Below are 14,487 nucleotides of genomic sequence, written 5' to 3'. Positions count from 1 at the left end.
CACGGCAGCCCAGAAGTACCTTAGGCCCTAAACTGTGCTGCCTCTGTCCTCCCAGGAAGCCTCCAAAACCCCGGCACCCTTTGGGACTGACAGGCTGACAAGGACGCAGACTGGAGGGCAGCTAGACAAAATCTCTTGACTCTCTTTCAGCTCTGGGAAGCTTTGGTGATGCGCAGCACTCTGAGACACCATGCAGTAGGAAAGAGATGTGATTTTTACCTTTAAAATGGCCTGTGGCATCCCTCTTGCCTCTCAGATTTTTGCAGCACTCTAATTCCCTAGGGAGAGCAGCAGTCATTACTACCTGCTGGGCTTTTTCATGACACCACAGTAGGAATTTATTTATTTCTTTTTTAAATAGGAAGTACCCAGCTATCTTCCAGCCCATTCTCAGAGCCAGCAGTGCCTTCAACGCACGGAATTAAAACACAAAAACGCACAAAAAAAAAAAGAGTAGGTATTAGCTCAAAATCACATGAACCACGAAGTTCCTGAGGGGATGGAAAAATATGCAAATCTGACTTGGAGTTACCATCAATCACAACTTCAGGAGCTGGCTCTGTGCATGTCTCTGCATCTGTTCGTCTTCCCCTAAGGTTCACAGCAGCAGCCAGCCACCATGTGCTGCTGGGAAGCAGAGGGATTCTTTCAGGGCCCCTGCTGAGCCACCACTCGCATCTGAGCACCCCCAAAACTTCTGGATCCTCCACCCAAAATCAACTTCTTAATACCGAGTGCCGGAGACGGAGGGTATCCAACCCATGACACGGGACTGACTCACTCCCACGGGAGCTGTGGTTCTGTGGAGTCTTCACTTTTTCAAACCTGCCCTGAAACCACAAAGCCCCCCTCTGGGGGACAGATGCTCAGCGCTGGTCCAATTTGGCCGAAGGCAGGCAGCACTGGGAGTCCGGAGGAAATGGCAGAGGGATCAGGTCACCGCCGCGAGCCTTCACTCAGCTCGGGTGTTTGTCTGCAGGGAAGTGAGAGAAGGCAGCAGCTGAGAAAAGTGCTGTCCTACCTAGCTGATCCTCAGCACTGTGCCTTACCGAGCTAGATAAAGCTCCCGAAGCTTCTAAATTTCCTGAAGAAGAGGCACCAGGCAGAGCTGGGTCCTGGTTTTCAGTCTGGTAGCGCTCCTGTGTAAAGACAAGCAGTGCTCTCAGGCTCTGGTGGTGACAGACAACACCAAGATGCCCCGTGCTTCTGCCCTTCTTTACCAAGGAGGTACAAGCAGCAGACCCAGGGCTGAAACTAAAAGCTGTCTGAAGCAAGGAGGAAGATTTGGATTCGCTTCCAGGCTCTGACTCGGTCCCTGTTACTGCCTACCTCCCTGTTTCTGCTCGGCCTCCTGAGCAGGAACCTGCCAGGCTTCTGTGCCAGGACAAAATGAGAAGCAGAGATCGCTCACGAGCAGCACCGACAGAGCTAGGGGAGAGGACTGAGCACGGAGCCTGTTCCAGAGCAGCTCTCCAGCGATCTCCTGCTCAGGTAACAGCAAGGTGGGCTTCTCTACCAGGAGAAAAGCTCCAGACATGAGCACACAGCACTGCTCGGTTCTACGAAGAACCAAAAAGTTCTGAAAGTGCTCAGGGAAGAGCCCTGGAGCTGAGAGATGCCACTTTGTGTCCCCTTTCTGACCACCAGCGTTGTGCCTCCGACCACATCTTGCAGTCCCTCCACGTGGGAACAGCGTTTTGGGACCGTGAGCTTCTGAAGGAGAACTCCGTTCCCCACACTAATTGCAGCCCAGCTGCTGTGCCCGCCTAGAATAATGAAGCAGTGCAATTCCAGGCACAGCAGCCTATTCTGAGATCAGAAATGACTGGGAAAGAGTGGAAAAATTAATAGGTTGGCTCCAAAAAGGGCGCTCGAAGGTCGCTTCCCAGAGAGTTGTGTTATTTACCTCGGCTTTGCAGGCCATTTTGTTTAAAATAAAACCACTTTGGCTGAGAGGAGGTTCCTCTCTGTACTGCAACGTGATCCTGCTGCCAAATTTAGGCACACAAACGTGGAGCTTGGCCAGCTCTTAGGGGTACTCTGTGTGAATTGGGTACTTGCTCTCGGTAGATACAAGAGGAGCCCTCGCAACTCCTGCCTCCTTTCTTATTAAATCTTAAATAGTGCAATAATCCCGGTTGAACTCGTGGTGTAACGTGGAACCTTTCAGTGTGCTCTAATCTCTGAGGATTTATTACTCTAATAAACATCATCCCTGTCCCTTCCTCCCGCGAGACCAGCCAACAGCTCCAGGGTGCTTTTTTACCTCCTCATTAAACGTGAGCACCAACAGAGAGTAGCAAGCCAGCGACAAAGAAATTAACACCAGTCAGTGCATCCTCTGGAAAGCAGGATTTATGAAAAATGGTTCAAAACCACCTAGCTCTGCCTGGTTTTTCTTGCAAAAACTGCCTGTTCTCCAAGTAGCTCGAGGAGTCATGGAAGAATACCCCTGCGTGATGGTTCTGGTGAAATTAACTCCAACAGGCAGGCCCCGAGGGAATGGTTTAGGTGAGGAAAACATAAATCCTATGATTTAGAGAAATTTGGCTCTTTAACAGGCACAGATAACGAGGTGCTCCTGACGGAACCACAGCAGGGAAGGCTGCTCCTCTGATACTTCTTGGCTCCATAAAATAAGGTTTTACTTGAATAAGGGAGTAAAAAGGTGAGCAGTTCAGCTGCTTCCACTCTGAAAGCTACAAACATATTTTTATTTGCTCTCCTTTCTCCTCCCCAGCCCCACTTCATCATTAGAAATCACCCAGAAAAGGTGTTGCACCCAAGGCAGCGATAATTAAATTGTTCTTTCTTCTGCTTCCTTCCTTTTCACAGTCCCAGGGTTTTGCATAAATTACTCGTGAGGGAAAGGCTTTCCTGTCTTTCCAAGGGCTACAACACTCTTCCTTTCCCCAAGGAATGGACGATGTTATCAGAAAGTAGGCCACGTTTAGCTTGCTCCTACCTTCCGACGGGCCTACAGCACAACCTCGGAGAGATGGCAGGATGCTGACAACACGCCTCGCTCCCCCACATCACACAGACAGCAGGATCAGGCACCCAGAGTTTCTCCAGAGGATGCTCACTCAGACCTAAAAAAAGAACCAACAACGTGCATCAGCATCTTCTGGGCAGTAACTGAAACAATACGAACGAGCAGGGAAGCCAAACCAAGGCCGACTCAGCCTGGGTGAGCAAGCAGAGATCCTGACTTCAGGATGGACCTGGTGCTGCTGCTGCTGAACAGCCTCCAGCTGGCTGCCCCATCAAGGGCTGAGCGGCTGCCTCGAGCAGCAAAAACCCTTTGTCAGGAGAGGAAACAGCTCAAAAGCACCCAGGGAGCAGAGCTGGTGAGTAACGTAGCACTGCTGACACACCGTCACACTGCAGACTCCAACTCTTGTAGCCTCTTTTACTAGTTTTTGTTTTGGCACACTCTCCTCTCACTGCTTATTCTTCATATTTAACCAGTTCCTCACTGGCTGGTGATAGGCACCCTGATGTCAACTGTTAATTCCCTTCAAATAAACCTGAAAAAAATATATAATAGTTTGGAATTTGTACCTGCTGTGCTGATTCCTTGCTCAGGACTCAATGCCCTTGTCTTAACAGCAATCACTCTGCAGGCAGCTGTGGGACTCCAAAGGGGTGGCAGCAGCTAAGAGGCTCCCAGAGCGTCAAATCCTCTCCAGACCTAGACACAGCGCAGGCAATGACACTCCTTCAGCTCAAGAGCACTGATCTGCTCCAAGTCTTGCTTGTTGAACAAGTGGAAAAACAATCATTACTTGTTTTTGACCAATATTTAATGGGGCGTTTTTATTTTATACAAGATTTCAGCCATGTTTCCTAGGAAAGCATGGCACTTGCAGTTCCAGGAGTGCAGATCTCGCTGTCCACTCAACCTCCTCTCCTCCCTCCTGTTATTTTGAGCAGCCAACCTCAGCTACGTTTTAGAGTAGGGAACAAGCCTCATCGTTTTATAGCTCTTACAAGTTTTGTGGGAATAAGCACAGCACAGGGAAGATGCATTGGTGACCACGCAGTGAGCAAGACTACAAAACTCAGCCTTATTTCAGGGAATTGCCACAAGTGCCGTATCAGATGATGTTCTTAAATTCTCTGACTCACAGAACTCCTCCTTTCAGTTCTCCTTTACAGGGAAAGACAAGCAAGAAGGGCCGCCTCCACAGGAAAGCCAGCACGCTGTTTGCTTAAAGCTAGCTCAGATGTCTACAAGAGCTGCAGTTATTGAATTATTTTATTTTTTTAAATCAGCGAGAATGGGAGAACCCAACCTTCAGAACCATTTCAGTTCTGCAAAGCTCGGGGCTGCAGGTGAAGCACAGAGTGCTGTTATTTTTGGAGGGCAGCTGAGCAGACTCGGCCCAAGTGAACCCAAGGCAGGATGTTTTCACAGTCTGAGCAGAAATGCCAACAGCAGAACAGCATGAATGGTGAAAAGAAAAGAGGTAGTTTTACTTATCCACAGGTGCTGTTTGCAAGATCAGTGAGATTACTTCAGCCAGATTTTCAGCTGGAATAAACACGCGTGTTTTATTATCTTTGGAAGACAGGGACTGGGGTTCACACCCACAAAAACAGAGCTGGCCTCGTGTTTTGAAAAGGACCAGGTCAGTTACTGAAGCCAAGGTACATACATCAATTTATCCTAGGTAATGTTTTGACAGCATCCCATCGAACTCTGGTGTTAGCTCACCGGAGCGAAGACACTGCTTCTGCTCAGCAATAACCAGGCAACCTCAGGCGGTCAGGGAACAGCAGGAGCAAAGTGCTCTTCACTCCCTGAAAGGAGTTTTGTCTGTCAGATACCCATAAACATCGGGCTAGCAGGTCCCAGCCTGACTAATCAAGCCTCAGCTGTGAAAATTGGCGTAATTCCGGTGCGCTCAGAAGGCTGAGCATGGTTAGATAAAAACCTCACTGCTTGCTATTCCTAAGTTATACTGAATTCATTTGCGTGGATGAAAGAGCTGTTAATGTCCAGAAACATCTGAAAAACGTCAGGAATTCATACTGATGCAACTGAACAATGCATTTTCCAGAGAAGGCTCCTTAAAATGTATTTAATTCCCACCCTAGTGAGAAACCTTACCATCCAGGTCAAGGAGACAACTAAAATCTAGTTTTCCAGTGCCCTTTATTTGCTCACACTACCAGGAGATGGCATTTCTGCCACACATTTGTTGGAAGCCTGCTAGCATCATCACGTTGCTGTGTTTTGGTTTTGCCCTTTCCAAAAGGGAGGATGTTGTCTGCTTAAATTTTCAGCGTGATGCTTTGGCTGGGAAAAATAAAATTCAGAACTTTCGGCCCTGCTGAAACGAGCTGACTTCCTACGATAGAGCCAACTCATCTCAGCACAGCCCCGATTGCTGTGATACAACTACCAAGCTGGGCGTTGTGCTCAGCTAACTGAGCTCGCTGCCTGTCCTTAAGTGCATGCAATCCAAGAATTAGGGAGTGTAAGCACGAGTGTAATTGGTTTCATATTCCATTTTCAAGGGATCTGCCCAGACCAGTAACTGTCGGGCAGTTTCAAACATAAAATCACCATACCCACTGGGTATCTCCACTCTCTGTAATGCAGAGCACAAATTCCTCCAGCAACCTGCTGCTGACTTTCAAACACTTCCTCTCAGAACAGCAGAGTAATAAGGAGATGAAGGAGCCTTAAAACATTTTGACAATGGTAAGTCAAGTCTTTCCTGTTTAAGGCCTTTTTTTTTTTTTTACCATAGCTACGTAGGCACGTACATGTATACACTGGTAAGCGTGCAAGTAGGCACATATTTCATCAGCAACTCCGAACAAAGCTTTGTGAGCAGCATACTCTGCGCTACTGCTCCCCCTACAGAAAAAAAAGGCACAGCTTCCTCCTCTCTGATTCCCTGGTCAGTGAAGTGAGAGTTGGAAATTGCATCCTGTGGTCACAGAGAGCTCAAGCATGCTGGTACAACCCCGGTGTACAGCACCTGGTGAGTTCCACGTACAACAGGGTCTTTGCAGGATCTGCCACATGAAGAGAATACAAATCCTGAGACGTGCTTTGACATCCTTCAGCAAAAGGGAAAACAGCATTTCTATGATTAAGGCTGGCAGTAAATCATGGGTGGAAGTTACAGACACTTTTCTAAACTACGCAGTAGCTCCAGACTTCTCTGCGTGGTTGTGTAATTACGTCTAATAGATATATAAAAGCAGTGGCTACACTTGGCAGACTACCATTTGGAGGACTGGACTATTACTTAGAGAGAATGCCATTTAATAAACTACTTAGAGGAGACTTGCAATTCACCACAGAAGCACCCTATTATAATATAATGATCACCATAGTTAACGAGCACCAGAAGATCATGCCCCAGCCTTTCTTGATGCACCTCTGAGCAGGGAATGTGTGCTGGTATTTTAAAAACACTCTGCATATCTTACAAACCTGTAAGCCAGAACCAACACTCCATCTTCTTTGCCTGGGGAGTTTTGAAGGTACACGGCTTTCTCCTCTTCCCTGAAATCCTGGCAGTAAGCTGAGAGTCCTACTGCTCTTGGTTAAAAGCAACTGCAGCCTATTTAAAGCACGAGGAGGAAGGAACATCTTTCTAAGTCTTTGATCAAAATCGCCTGCTGTTAACATATAGCTTGGAAAAAAAAACTGTAAAAATCTGCTAGCCACATGTTTCTATAGGACTCCGGTACAGTTTTCAGAATGCCAGTAGTTTTCTAGCAAGATTAATCAATTTTTAAACATGCATGCCCCCTCTCCTTAAAATACCTACAGAAAGATCCAGCTGGCTTCTGCCAATAGTTGCTAAAGGAGTTTCAGAGGCTTTGATTTACTGCCATCTAGCGACAAGAGCAGCGGAAAGCCCCAGAAATGTTCAGTGTGTCAATCTGTCCTTCCACGGTGAGATTAAACTTCACCTCATCACAATAAATTCCACCGAACAGTTTTTCTTCCCTTTCAGTTTAGCCAAGTGTCCTGCTCCTAGCAGATAAAAGGGAATAAATTTTCAAGTTAGCTCCTCTGCATGCTGCAGGATGAAGAGCCCACGGAATTCATTTTTCCTTCCTTTCTCTCAGAGCCCAGTGCACTTCATCTAACCAGTGGCAGGGAAGAACTCAGTCGCACAGAACACAAGTTAACTGTCCCCAAAAAAAAAACAAAACATCAAAAGCAAAATCCAACACAGAAGCAAGATATGAAGCCCCCTGATAGGGTTTAAAATAAACATCTGTATTTTTTCCAGATTTCATGGCTCCTTTCAGACATGTAAAACCAGCTGATCACAACAGGGTTATCTCAGGTACAAAGCAGTTTTGGTAATTACTCAGTAACGAGCACTGAACTTTTACTGATAGCAATACCTGGATGTTCTGTATGATAGGGGTCGGTCGTAGAAAAATAACTCTTTTTTTATTAGGGCCTACAGAACAGGAAAAATAAATTTGCCCTTTAAGGATGCTCATGCAATGTCTGTAAAACACATGCACACAGAGGTATCGGGTAACTCTTTTGCAGAAATATTTTATGGGATTCTGATCCAACTCCCATTTCACTTATAAGCATCAGCCCTTCTTCAGCAAGCCTAAGAAAGAATGCCACTTGAAAAGAATTTTTCAAACTGCTGGTGTCCTTTAGGGCTACACTAACAATTAGAAGAGGTCTTTCACTTACTGCCTCTCCCACAACCAATTGTTTTTAACGGTGCATTACTCAGTCTAATCCTAAAGAGCAACTTCACAAATTCAGCTGCGGACTAAGATGTCTTTGCTCAGTACAGCTGGCAGCAGCAGCACTGGACTGCACACAGCACTGCCAAGCCACCGCACAAGGGTTCACACCATTCCCCTGGGGAGAAAAAGCACATGGCTGTCAGGTTCGCTGTTGGAAAACCGCTCATCAAGACTCAAAGCAACCTCCTACTAATCCTAACGCACTCAGAAAAAGGTTAAAAGAAGTCTGCTTACTTATATATATATATTTTTTAATTACAATTACACGTGAAAACTCATTACAAGTGTTTTTATCGCTTTGAACTTTTCAGAAATATCTTGGGTGTCTGCCATCCTGCTGGAGGATTTTTCAAACCGGCTCTTTTCCAGATGCGCTCCAAGTCTTTCTCAAATTTTACCTAAAACAGAGGAAAAAGAGAGAATGGTAACGGCTCAGATGCAGCACTCAAGTAATCAGTCATCGCCCAAGTGTCCCAAAGAGAACCTATGTGCAAAAATTAAATGCTTTTATCTAGGCAGCTGAGATTAAACCAGACTTCCTGATATAATACAATCATATAAATTAATCTTTCACGCAAACACAAAAGTTCTTCTCCATTAGCCAGAGATATTTCTGAGTTACTCACGCATCTGCTTACCAGCACGGAAATATTCTAAATTATAGATTTTGAGGACGTACAGGTAAAACACAAACCAGCAAATCAGAAAATGCTCCTGGACCAGCAAATACGGAATTAACTTAAGCTAAATTTCTCGGAGCTGCTGCCACTTCTCTATAATTCAATTCCATCTAAGAACATCATCCAATACCTGAACAGAGAGCAGTTTGAGAAGGGTGTTCATTTAAATTAAGATGTTTTCTTCAATCGAAGCTTACCTGACGTTTCTTCTTGCGACCTTCTTTTATCCTCCTCCGTATAAACTTCCTTCGCTTTAGCAGCTTTTTGAACTTGTGTCGATTCATTTTCCTTCTGCGAATTTTCAGCACGTTCTTGCACTGAACCGTGCTGCTGGGTGTTCCTTCCCCTTCCTCCACATCAGCTCCCTCAGCAGATGGGGGACAGTCATATTTCTGGAGAGGTTCATAGCCCACTTCTTCCTGAGCATTAACGACTTCTGCTTTAGGAAGGGAGTACCTAACTGTCAGCCAGCTTTCTAAGGGGGTGATGGAGAGTTTTCTGGGGACCAGCATCTCTTCCAGTTCAGGGTCCAGTGCATGCCACCGCTGAGGCTGGGCTCCATTCTTATTAGAGGGCTGCGTGCTATAGTTCACAGATGGCGAATGATAGCAAAGAAAGGAAGACACTGACCTTGGCAAAAGGTGGCCTTTGAGAGAAAAGAATTTCACTTAAGAGGCAGAACTTTCTAGAAACACCTCAACAAAAGCTCTGCCCAGCTCTAGAACTGCCAATTACAACCAAAATAACATAATAAAGGGAGCTACTTACAGACAGTTAAATTCCCATCATAAAAGCAAGAAAGCATTTTTTTAATTTGACTTAACTACATTACATCTGCTAAAATTACACTGTAAGATATTTTACTGTGTAGCGTGAGTGCAATTCAGAACGGCTGGGACCTGTTCTCTGTATTAAGCTTTTCTGCTGCCAAGAATCATCCTCCTAAACTTAACAGAAGTCAAATGAGAGCTACACAACCCTGACAGAACAGGCACAGAAGCAGGAACACCACAACCCCTTGACTCAACCAACAGCCTCACCGCTCCTGCCCCACTTGCAGGAAAATAACTTTCTGGGAGCCCAATTACCCCAAAAAACAATCCAAAAGCCAGGCTGCACAGCCCATTTACCTGCAACTCGGGAAGCCTTCAGTAACCTGGACGTCAGCTGGGTTATTAACATTTTTTTTTCACTTCAGCCGCTCTGTCAGCCCCAGTAATGACTGCCAAAACAAGAACGTTCATTCAATGAATCGAGCGTGTTTTCCTCACACTTTGAAAACTTAACTTTGAAAACTTAATTTCTTGACTAAAATTCTCAACTTTCTAAATAAAATTTTGAAATTTAACCCCACAGCCCCAGCAGGTGAGCTGAGGCCCTCTGCGCACCCCCCGCTTTACCAACGCCTTGCTGGATTCTGCCGGAGGGCCCCGACCCCCCAAGCACTCATATTGCCGATTTCCTGTGTTTTTAACCCAAACCCCGGCTATTTTAGCTTGCAAAAATCAGGCAACTCCAGCCCCGCTTCCACCTCAGCGCCGAGGCGTTGCTCCCACGGCACAAACCAGGAGCGCACCGCAGGCGCCCGCTGCCCTGCGGCTGTGAGGAAGGGATCCGCAGCCCCCCGGGCAGCCTGCCCTCCACAGCCCCCGGGGCCGGGGCTCGGCTCACACCGGGCTCCACGGTACCAGGTCCCGGTCCCTGGGTCAGCCCGGGGCCGCCATCACTCACCATCCCCGCCCGCTGCCGCCTCGGAAGTTCCGGGGCCGGCCGCGGCAGCGCCCCCTGATGGCGCCCGCCGGGGGTTCGTGAGGGGATCCCAGGGAAATGGCGGCTGTGGGGTTTTAGAGGGTAAGTGAGCGTGTCCTGGGTGTCCAGGGTGCTCGGCTCCCGGAATAAAAAGCATTTGTGATGGTTCTGACCGAAGGCAGTTGCAAACAAGCACTCTCCTTCCCCTCAGTTGTCCCTTTCCCCCCAGTTGTCCCCTTCCCCTCAGCCGTCCCCTCCTCACTGTCTCCTGCCCGCAGGAGGCACACCAGCTCCTCTTCTGAGGTTTGGTTCAAACTAAGCAGCAGCCTCCAAACTGAGCTGTTTGTGCTCACCATACAGTCACGCTCTGATTGAAATCAGCGGCTCTCAGGTGAGGGGAGAGCATGGTGCTTCGCTCACCTGCCTGGGGACAGCACACCTTGCTAGAAATAGGTCAGAGCGGGGGGTAACTACGAGGCTTTGTGTCCCTGTCACCACAGGGATGGGGAGATGAGGCCAGACACCTCTCCCCTACACACCCTGAGATGCATCTGAGGGTGGCTGCTGTCCAGGAATGGCCACGCCTGCCTCTCCCACTTACCTCGCTCTTGTTTGTCTTCTCTGGGCACAAGAACCTGCCATCTTGGCACAGCATGAAAGCACGTAATCAGCTGGCATGAGGGAGCGATGCTGAAGCCAATCCCAGACTTCAAAGAACTTGTTGCTTTCATCCCTACCTCAGCCAGAACACAGAGATCTTTTCACCAGCTGCTTTCGGGATTTCAGACCAGAATGAGGGGCTGCCTCAGTCTCAGGTGTGCTCCCCCACATTAAACCCATCTAGCCTAAAGGAGACAGCAATGGTTAGACTTTCTGCCTGAAAGAGCAGATCTCTGGTCAGGGAAGAGAGACCTACATGCAGAGGAATTAACTGAAGTAGCTCAGTAAACAGGTAATCTGTTTAAACAAGACTTTATTGAAGACACTTCAGAAGTTTATATACAAAACCACATTCCCACCCCAATATCAGGATGTTAGTCACGCACTGGGAACAAAGCAAGTGCCTGGTGCAAGCAGCCTGGAGACGCTTGGAAGCTGCTGAGGAGCTTACAGAGGTACCAAATTCACGTAGTTCAGGACTGGGCAATTTCAGCCTTGGCTCATTTAGGACTGGACGAAACTGGAGGAACTTTTCCAGAGACATGCCTCCAGCAAATTGAACGTACTGGAATCCGATAGCCTGTAATGTCAGGTCAGGCCTGAGGGCAGATCAGTGACTTCTGCTGAGAGAGAGGCTCGCTACGGTTCTGGAAGCAAAGAGGAACCAACCCCTGGATTTAACTTGCAGTTTTTAAATCTATTTTAGGTGGTTCCAGGAGAGACCCATCGCTAAGAACACAGTAGTATTTGCAGGAAGCATTAAAACAGAGCAGTAGCAATACCAAGGAAGAGCCAAGCCTTTCCAAATACACCTAGAGAGAGGATGGATATCAGACTGGATGTTTCAACTAGCACATAAGAAAACCCTGGAGACAAAGACATTAGCGGCATAAGTTGAATAGTGACTGACATGCTGTTTCTGTAGTACACTGTGCACATCTACCATGGTAGAGTTTCCCCTTGCCAGTCCAGGAAGGAGCCATTATCTTTTTCACCAAGACGGTCCAGAACAGAGAGAATACTTGGGATAGTCTCTTGCACCTGCAAGGGAGCCTGGAAAGCAAATCAGGATTGGTTTATTAATAGGAATACAATCAGAATACAATTAAATGCATCTAAGAGTTACTAGGATCAAATCAGATGTATTTCATGTTGCATAGTGTGCCTCTGCAACACATGGAAGTGTATGCTGTACAGAAGGTTGTTGGTCAGGGTTTGGGACAACAAGGGAATCATGCTTTCGTGTTTTCAGAGAGATGTCACTAACCATGTTTCCGCCCATGTCTGTCTGAACCCAGCCTGGATGCAAAGAAATACAGAGAATTCCATCCGACTTCAAGTCTGCAGCAAGACACCTGGTGATCATGTTCAGTGCAGTCTAGAGGAGTGGAAACCATCTATTAGCATGTAGTGTTTACAAACCTTTAGTAAGACCTTAAGCCAAGCTAAGCACCTCCCTTCCACCAAGATGTCTCCTGAAAAAATTGAGTGGCAGTAGCAGTCATGGTAACTTATCCGGACTTAGTGGGGCCTTCAACCTCAGAAATATCTATAAGAGAAGCATTATGAAAGCTCTGTCATCGTAAGCTTACTGCCCAAAGATGAAACTAAGTTATGATGGAAGATAAAGTAACATTTGAAAGTCCTAAGGAGCTGTGGAAAAATAATCTTGACATAAGGACTCTGTTTTTCTGCAACAATCACAACACAAACATTCAGCTTTTTACTTCTGATCAGGGAAAACAAGCATGTTAACAGCTTATGAGTAGGTGGTGTAGGAGAAACTGTATGGTTGATCTTGACAATTCATACAAACTCAGTCTCTGGATGTGACAAAACTAAAAACTCCACCCCTCACTAAACGTACAGGTCAGCACACCTTTTGTTTTGTTTTGTTTTTCCATGTCTGCTACCTTGCTTCAGATGGAGAGGTGCACAGAAAATAGGACACACATTTGATGGCATAGTTCTTCCCTGAATACCAAGTCCCTCTGAAATGAATCTGTATCTGTGTAGCGATAGAGCATGTGTGTAAGCTTGCTCTTAAGAAGCTGGCGTGCTTGCTCCAGATGTACCGTTTTCACAAGCCCCACTTCCACCCACATTAAGAACAAGAACAGCTCCTGTGTCAGCCTACCCAGGAAGTGCTGCACACCTCACATCATCATCTTAAGCACAGGGTGGCCCGTAACTCACAGCCCTGCTCTCACCCAGCAAGCACAGCCCAGGGAATCATACAAACCTTTGCTATCCTGTAGGGGTAGACCTTGAGAAACATCTCATTTGCCTGGACGAGTTGCATGGAGGCAGCGAGAGAGGACATATTAATAATAGCAGCTCTGTGGCAGCCCATTCCTGTGCCCAGCTGGGCTGCCTTCCTCAGAAGGGGTAGAAAAGCCTGTAAAAACAAGAAGTTGTTTTAATTTGGTCATCTTGCTCTTGGCCTGTTCAAGGCAAGCCGGATTCTTGCATTCTGCTCTGTGAAGAATTGCAGTGCAACTCTATGCCACCAGCAAAGTGGGTTTAAATAAAGATCCTGGCTAGACGGTCATTGCTGCATTACATGTCCAGCTCACTAGTGGCAGAGCATCTACAGTACCGTAGATGAAGCATTTCTCTCCGTTTCTTACCTTAGTGACCATCAGCTGGGCAACTGTATTGGTTTCATAAATGGTGAGCATCGTCTCTGCTGTGACTTCTTCCAAGGAAGCAAGCACATTAATGCCCGCGTTGTTAATGAGGCAGTTCAGACCTTTGTCTCCCACAATTTCTTCCACTTCTTTGACTACTTTCTTGATGCTGTTTTCACAGACCACATCTGCACAGAGGAGCCAAGAACAGCTACAGTGAAGAGTGAGTAGTGGTTCAAACGCTGTCTAGCACTATACAGCACATGCTAAACCAAAGTCAAAGCAGTCTGAATGGGGACGTTCAGGCAGCACACAGAGATGAAGACTATAAACAGAAAATTTACACAGATTATGTTTCCCCAGCGTTATCTTAAGATGAAGGTGAAGTTATTGATCTTTTCAGCTGCTGGAGGTCACGCACAGCTACAGATCATGAAGGAGAGTGGTGCTTTAAGATGCACTCACCTGACCTGGTTGAACATACTTCTACTTAAGCCCTTTACTCACCCAGTTGGAGGAGCCTGATGTTGCTGTATTGCTTGCTAAGCTGCTGGAGCTCCTAGGAAGAAGAAAGTATTTGTGTTAGCTTCTCTGTGTGTATGTCCACAGCTATTACATAAAATAGCTTGAGTTCTGCACCTCCAGAACTGTAACTGCCATTTAATTTCATAACTGGACTGAAGGCAGTGGCTCTACTTTGCTTTCCATCCTGCTGAGCAGCTTTCCTGAGAGCAAGATCCACTGCTGCAAGAACCTGGACTCTTCACCTGCTTGGTGAAGACGCCAGCACGCTAAATTACGTTCAGTTTCCAGCATGTCTCGAATGCACCGCATCAAGAGGGTTTGCAGTCTAACCAAAGGTCTTCAATCGAGTGGTTACTGCCGCCAGTTCCAGAGTAAATCCGGTGCTCAGGCTGTGTGCCAAGCCAGTAATTTCCCACTTCTGCTAAGAAGAGCGTAATTCTCCTGGAGTTCAGCTGGTGCTGGGCATCACTTCAGGGCAACAGGAATTA

General features: G+C 46.9%; 2 protein-coding genes across 5 annotated transcripts in view; both read right to left on the bottom strand.

Annotated features, from left to right (window-relative positions):
* Positions 1-7,980: 7,980 nt before the first annotated feature.
* Positions 7,981-10,828, bottom strand: AURKAIP1 (aurora kinase A interacting protein 1). 4 transcript variants are annotated; one of them, XM_084494949.1, is made up of 4 exons: positions 10,786-10,828; positions 9,566-9,657; positions 8,633-9,081; positions 7,981-8,153 (listed from the first exon to the last, which is right to left on the bottom strand). In XM_084494949.1, exons 2-4 carry the CDS (start codon positions 9,615-9,617, stop codon positions 8,046-8,048), a joined length of 609 nt encoding a protein of 202 aa, XP_084351075.1. In that variant the 5' UTR covers positions 9,618-9,657; positions 10,786-10,828; the 3' UTR covers positions 7,981-8,045. The 4 variants fall into 4 exon arrangements, with proteins under 4 accessions (XP_084351075.1, XP_084351073.1, XP_084351072.1 ...); XM_084494947.1 differs by lacking the exon at positions 10,786-10,828 and adding an exon at positions 10,167-10,298; XM_084494946.1 differs by lacking the exon at positions 10,786-10,828 and adding an exon at positions 9,967-10,151.
* Positions 10,829-11,140: 312 nt separating this feature from the next.
* LOC311422170 (C-signal-like) overlaps positions 11,141-14,487 on the bottom strand; it is a 147,614-nt gene continuing 144,267 nt past the window's right edge. The window contains exons 3-7 of the mRNA XM_084494944.1: positions 13,982-14,033; positions 13,475-13,662; positions 13,087-13,242; positions 12,112-12,222; positions 11,141-11,897 (exon numbers count right to left, since the gene is read on the bottom strand). Of these exons, the coding sequence (XP_084351070.1) occupies positions 11,784-11,897; positions 12,112-12,222; positions 13,087-13,242; positions 13,475-13,662; positions 13,982-14,033 (621 nt within the window). The 3' untranslated portion in view covers positions 11,141-11,783. The remainder of the gene's footprint in view (positions 11,898-12,111; positions 12,223-13,086; positions 13,243-13,474; positions 13,663-13,981; positions 14,034-14,487) is intronic.

Source organism: Aythya ferina (genome assembly GCF_964211825.1).
Source record: "Aythya ferina genome assembly, chromosome: 21".
NCBI classification, from domain to species: Eukaryota; Metazoa; Chordata; class Aves; order Anseriformes; family Anatidae; genus Aythya; species Aythya ferina.
Note: the sequence above shows the minus strand (reverse complement) of the source record. Positions and strands in the feature narration are given on the sequence as shown.

Excerpts from the sequence above, each read along its gene's own strand:
- AURKAIP1 (XM_084494949.1), bottom strand. The coding sequence starts at position 9,617 with ATGTTAATAACCCAGCTGACGTCCAGGTTACTGAAGGCTTCCCGAGTT. Across the intron at positions 9,082-9,565 it reads GAAGGCTTCCCGAGTTGCAG|GCCACCTTTTGCCAAGGTCA; the intron begins GTAAATGGGCTG and ends TTTCTCTCAAAG. Across the intron at positions 8,154-8,632 it reads GTCGCAAGAAGAAACGTCAG|GTAAAATTTGAGAAAGACTT; the intron begins GTAAGCTTCGAT and ends CCTCTGTTTTAG.